Genomic DNA, 6,155 nt, shown 5'->3' with positions numbered 1-6,155 from the left:
CCCCCCCCCCCCCCCCCCCCCCCCCCCCCCGCCTTCTCACGCCCTGGCTGGTGGGGATGGGTGTAATTACAATCAGAGTGAAGGCAATAGTTAGCCAGCTGTATCTTACCTCAATAAGCTCCCCTCAACCGGCCTGCTGAAGAATTGTTTGAGAGCGAGCATATACACATCTTTTATGAAAATTAATGACTAACACTAAACATCGAAACTGGTTATTAAATACAATTTAGTTATTGCTTTATAAGCCTATCATAACTGATGAACAAAAGTAAGCATTGCACTTGTGTATGTTACTTTCAGAATTACTATACATATGTACTGTGCTTGTTTTAATTGTATGTGTCAGAGTAACAATTTTGTTTAGCACCTTTAATGCATTGCCAAAGGAAACACTCAGAATGGAAAGGATTCACCTGCACAGAGATTTCCAGACTTACTCTGAATGATGTTCCTGTAAGATGATGTAGCTGGAGACTCAGGTGCTTCAGACAAGAAAGACTGACCTTTGTCACAACTTTTTCCTAGGACAGGGAAAAACATGAAAACATACCAAGAGAAAAATTAAAAAATAACTTACTTTAAACTTCATCCCACTAGATATTATACCCTTCCAATAAGCCACTTGATCCATTCCTTTTAAGTCAGTAATATAATGGCTTAGCTTTACAAAGGAACACTATCAATAGAAAATTTCAGTCGTTATTTTGGAAGTACTGATCTATTCCTTACGCCATTAAATCAAGCATTAATTTCTAATAGGTGGTGGGTGAAGAACCAAGCCATTCCACAATCCACAAGAGAATTTGAATCATGCCAGTACCCGTGGGTAAAGCACTAATTTTACTGTGTAATATTTACAAGATGTTATTCTTGGTAGTAGTTACGAATTTATTAATTCTGCACTTCAACATAATTACACTGAAGAGAAAAACACAGTGTACTTGGAATACAATTATACAGCTGAAAAGATATACGATATAATCTTTATCAAGATGAAATTTCAGGTTAAGTAACTTATTCTAGCACTTTTCTCTTTTCACACCATGCTGTGTCGCACTTCCAGTAACTTTTGATTCAAATAAACATTCTATCTGAAAGCAGCTATTTACCCAAGAGACGACATGTTTAACGTTCTGATTTACAAGTGTCTAAGTCAGGCTTTCCAGTAATAAATTCAGCACAAGATGAACAACTTGTTTTAAATGCAGTGCAACACAGTAACTTTACCTATTTGAGGATCTAGAGGCACTTTACCCAGGAGGGAAACGTTTAAGTTCTGGCACATTTTCTCTGCACCTCCAGTAGTCGGGGGAAAGATCTGAGATTCATTCTAGGAAAGCATGAGTTAAAATACTGCAATTCAGAGAACATGGCATTTTTGGTGAAATGTTTTATATGGAAACAGCATCAAGATAAAGAAGTGCTGTAAGATAAAGCTAACCTTACCTTACATTTTGGACATACAAAGCCACTCATATTTTCCACAACACCTATGATTGGCAGTTTCACTTTATGACAGAAGTTGATCTCCTTCCGAACATCCTGAAGTGATACTTCCTACAAATATTAGAAAACACTGCTACTTTGACTGTAATATTTTGATGCTGAAGCTAAGTTAATCCTTAGAGCTGTTAAAATTTATAATCAATTATTACTGTCTCTTCATATTTTGAAGAACGTAAACCTGTACTATGTTGTCCAGCAAAAAAAAATAATCTCTGAATAACAGTACAACAGGGTAAAACTGTTCTAGCCTACTGATCGTGGTTTTATTTTGGAAGCCAACTTGACTCTAGTATAGATTCAGCCATACCTATGTTTTATCTCTCATATTCATCTCGAATCACTGGTTCTTTAAATTGGAACTTTCTCACATGTTCAGTTTACAGAAAGATCCTTGGCATTGTCAACAGCAGAAAAAGACAAGAACCACTAGGCTTACACTTCCTTTTTTCAAGTTACATTTTAAATAGCTTATCATCCCCTCAGAGTTTTTGCATATATGCTTGACCTCATTTAGTTCTCCTTTTTCCTTCTCCTTTCCTCAACACCTATCTGGTATCGTCCTAAGCATTCCATTTCCTTTACATTTTATATTCTTTCAAGTGTTTTGAAAATACTTGGTGTTCTCTGCTAGCTGTCTCCTGTTTCTTTCCAAACCAGGGATTAAAACCTATGTTTGAATTCGTTATCTTTTAATTTGCAGCTCTCCATGGTCAGATTTTTCTTTTAAGAACATGCATCACAGAAATGTGCCTACTTTCCATATGCAAGTCAAGTTTTCCATGTGATTCTAAGTCTGCGTGACTTTCCTCTACTCCCTCTGACATATGCAAAGGCCTAGTACTGTGCAGTCTGGAAGCAGCACTTTGTGCACTCTCAAGTCAGTATTTAGTATTTAAGTGATAAGATGTGCACTGTTTATAAGCATTCTGACTTCTGTACATTAAGCTATTGGTGAGTAAATTACGAATTCCCAGGTATGCCAACTCTAATCTCAAGGAAGTGAAATACTGCATTTCACTTCACAACAGCTTTTGATAGTGAACAGATCTGTGGTTTAGTGGCTCATTCAGATGGATGGCTCAGTGGAGTACGGGGTCTAACACATAAAGCAGCCACCTGTAGGCACCAGGTCAGTCCATTCCCTCAGATTTTGTACCATCCTTTCTCTGAAGTTAAATACAGATTCTAAATCAAGGAACTGCCATGATGTTTCAATCAATGGAAATTAAGTTCTCTTACCTGAGGGGTAGTGATTATGACAGCGCCATCTACATGCAATGCATGGAGATACTGCACAATAGACAAGTGTTCGTCTGATGTTCCTGGAGGTGTATCAATTATCAGGTAGTCAATTTCACCCCAGTCCACATCACGAAGAAATTGCTTGATCAGCCCTAAAAGAAAGGATTAGAATGTGCAATGAGGAAGAAAAAGATAATAATAATAAAAAAGACAAACACCAAATTTTATATATTTCAAGGTTTAGAGTCTACTTCAAGTTTTAGAATCTAGGTATTCAGATTCTTCTGACTATAGCCAATTTAAATACAGAAATGCTTAGTTTGCCAAAGCTTAAAAAAAAAAAAAAGCCCATGCAAAAACTGACACAAACTAATCTACTTAGTTAAAGGTTACTTAGTTACCTTTACATATGACAAGAAAATAAAATGGCTTGGAGCTGTACATTTGTCTTCAGAGTGATGCAGATCTGCATATGTAGTGAACATCACACACAAAAAAAAAACACTTCTCTACATTTCCAATTTTGAAATAAATCTTCTCAGTCAATGTATTTTGTAATTTATCGCACCACAACTAAAGCATCTGAGGTTGAGGATTCCTGGACCATTACAGAATTTATTATTAGTGCAGTTTGAGTAAATTTCAGCAAAGCGTTCCATTTGTTTTCATTTGGTTTTACCTTCTTGTCAATCATTTTACAATTGTTTCAACAATTAGATTCTGTTCCTATCATTCATTGTCTTGAGAGGAAAAAGCAACTAGAAGTAGGACTTATAAAAATAATTTCCTTCGCAAAACTAAAATCGGTCTCTGTTACTACAGATTCATAATGAGCTCAGACCTTCTATGACCTACTTTTTTAAGCTGAACATATTCATTTGATGAAGTTAGAAGGTACTAAAATTTACAAAACCATGAAACAACATTACCCACTGATATAACTGAATTATTTATTGCTTTTTCTTTTGCTGTAGCTTGCTATATTATGCTATTTGACAAGTAAGTTCATCATCTGATATTCGGTCTTTTAACCACATAAATTATTGCTGAAAACGCTTTATACATACCATTTTTTTTTGGTCCTCTCCAGATGACAGCATCATCAGAACTACTGAGCAAGAACCCCACTGACATGACACCTAAGTTTTCTTCAACATACTAAAGAGGAGAGAAACTTGGTAGAGAATACCAACAGTAGAGAAAGAGCAGGGAAACCAAGTCTAAACAGTCTTATTAGAAAAAGCAGTTTAAGGGGGGAGAAAGACATTAAAAAACAAAAGGCAGAGAACCTTATTCTACCCTTTTAACAAACGGCTTTAAAGACTGTGTGGGTTTTTCTGCAACTCTCACCAACTACATTCATAGATTGACAAAAAACTAGTTTTACAGCGTTTGATGGAATCCCTGGGAGCAGTGTAAGGATAAAAGCAGCTCTCACTCTGAGCATCAAGCTGTCTTTTTAGCAGGCCACATACTGAATGTGGTCTTTAGAAACCAACAAACCACCACACCTGGCACTTTCCCTGCATTTTGCAAAGATTAATGATTTTTTGGGGGGCTGTAAGATACTTTCTGTCCATTGCTGAAAGATTGGCATGCTGTATAGCTGCGTTAACAGTCAAATACTAATATCAAGTAACCAATATTTATCGCCAATAGCATAACAGAAAAGCCAATAAGCAACAGAAATACAGTAATAAAGCTATTTTAAAAATACAGTATTATTATGATTAACAAAAGAAATTTAACACTGATCTTTATAGCATATAGCCAGATTTTTTAGAATCTGCATATGTAATTAAGAAAAGAATTAACAGAATAAGTATCCTCTGCTTCTCCCCGTCCTTTCACTCCTTAGAATACAGTGCAAATCCACAGGGCAAACTCATTTTGGAACAGCTGCACCAACTTACCACTGGTGACCATCCAGATCCACTCTGATGAACCTGAAAATTGAAGTGATACATAGAAAGCTACATTAGAAAAAAATGCAGAAGTTACAAAGAGGATGAACCTAAGTCAAAACTGGATAAACAGATATCCTCCCCATGGGAGCAATGCCACTTCATTGGAACAGCTGAATTAAACAGTGCAGAAAGGCCAGATCTCCATTAGTAAATGAACTGCTTAACTCTTCTGCAGAAAATTCCCGTGATTTTATATATTTATATGAAATATTCCAGGTTGGTAAAGGGCATCAGGCCTACATTACTGAAGTTAACTGCTCATGGATATGTGGTAGATATGGAGCAAAAGCTGGTTTACAGAACTGAAAAGCAGACAACTCATTCACAAACTAAATCATGCCAAACTCACCCATCTCATCTCATTTCCCTGCCCACTGTCACACATTTCCCAGTAAACGTTAAGCCTTCAATCTATGTAAAACTGAAACATGGATGAAAAAATGGGAATGCTTTTAAACCAGATGTTTGAGCTCTCCCTACAGAAGCAATGCGAGTATACCTGCTCTCCTTCCAGACCCAGCATCTTCGGGATCGACGGCCCACAGATGTCTATGTCCAGCAGAGCGACCTGGAAAACAAAGCACCGCAGCCTGCTGGGAAGGAGCTGGCACGGGGCCGCTTCCGAGGGCCGGGCCGGGTCGGGGAAACCTCAGCGCAGCGGGCACGGTCAGAGCCCCGGGGAGAAGCGGCAGGGGCCGGGGCAGTCACAGCCCTACCTGCAGCTCGGGGGAGCCCAGCGCCACCCACCTGCTTGTTCTCGTCCGCCGCCAGCCCGTGGGCCAGGAGGGCGCTGAAGGTGCTCTTGCCCACGCCGCCCTTGCCAGACAGCACCAGCACCACGTGCTTCACACACCGCAACCGCTCCCGCAGCGCCGCCGCCTCCGCTGCGGGGCGGCACGGCCGCGGTCAGCCACTACTGCCCCCGCCCCCCGTTAGCCCCGCCCCCCGCCCGGCCCAGCCCCGCCCCCCGCCCGGCCCAGCCCCGCCCCCCGCCCGGCCCAGCCCCGCCCCCCGCCCCCTCAGGGCCCCCCTCACCCGGATCCGGGCCGGCGGCGCCCGCAGCGCACAGCTTCTGGTTGGGGCATCCCTGGCAGGCGGCGGCCCGGCCCGCCTGGGCGCTGCCGGTCCCCGGGCAGTCTGCAACGGACAAGGAGAGCTGGGGCGCGGGCACCGGCGGCGGTCACAGCCCCAGCCCACCCGCCGCGCCCCTCACCCTCCGGCTGCAGCCCGCCCGCCGCGTCCGCCATGGCGCCCACTGCGCGTCACATCCGCCGGGCGCCGCAGGGGCGGTGCTGCGGCGGGGCGCATGCTGGGGAGGGCGGAGCTGAGCCCCTGAGAGGAGGCGCGGGTCTGAGGGCACGAGACCCTAAGGGTCAGCCGCGGTCAGGGGCACCGCGCTCCGTGCTGGAGCCCCCGGTGGCCGCCCGCAGGGCCCCAAAG

General features: G+C 42.6%; 1 protein-coding gene across 4 annotated transcripts in view; it reads right to left on the bottom strand.

Moving 5' to 3' along the window:
* Positions 1 to 6,075, bottom strand: part of NUBP1 (nucleotide binding protein 1) — a 14,156-nt gene extending 8,081 nt beyond the window's left edge. For 3 of the 4 annotated variants that reach the window (XR_004754578.1, XR_004754579.1, XM_035339345.1), the window contains exons 1-10: positions 5,929 to 6,074; positions 5,751 to 5,852; positions 5,463 to 5,599; positions 5,215 to 5,283; positions 4,662 to 4,694; positions 3,816 to 3,906; positions 2,746 to 2,900; positions 1,447 to 1,557; positions 1,228 to 1,330; positions 438 to 521 (exon numbers count right to left, since the gene is read on the bottom strand). Coding sequence is in view for 2 of the 4 variants with exons in the window: in XM_035339345.1 (XP_035195236.1) it covers positions 438 to 521; positions 1,228 to 1,330; positions 1,447 to 1,557; positions 2,746 to 2,900; positions 3,816 to 3,906; positions 4,662 to 4,694; positions 5,215 to 5,283; positions 5,463 to 5,599; positions 5,751 to 5,852; positions 5,929 to 5,962 (919 nt within the window). In the remaining 2 variants the exon portion in view is untranslated. Of the gene's footprint in view, positions 1 to 437; positions 522 to 1,227; positions 1,331 to 1,446; positions 1,558 to 2,745; positions 2,901 to 3,815; positions 3,907 to 4,661; positions 4,695 to 5,214; positions 5,284 to 5,462; positions 5,600 to 5,750; positions 5,853 to 5,928 lie in introns of all 4 variants that reach the window. The other variant, XM_035339346.1, reaches the window with a different exon arrangement.
* Positions 6,076 to 6,155: the final 80 nt, after the last annotated feature.

Source organism: Oxyura jamaicensis, chromosome 14, assembly GCF_011077185.1.
Source record: "Oxyura jamaicensis isolate SHBP4307 breed ruddy duck chromosome 14, BPBGC_Ojam_1.0, whole genome shotgun sequence".
Classification (NCBI taxonomy): domain Eukaryota; kingdom Metazoa; phylum Chordata; class Aves; order Anseriformes; family Anatidae; genus Oxyura; species Oxyura jamaicensis.
Note: the sequence above shows the minus strand (reverse complement) of the source record. Positions and strands in the feature narration are given on the sequence as shown.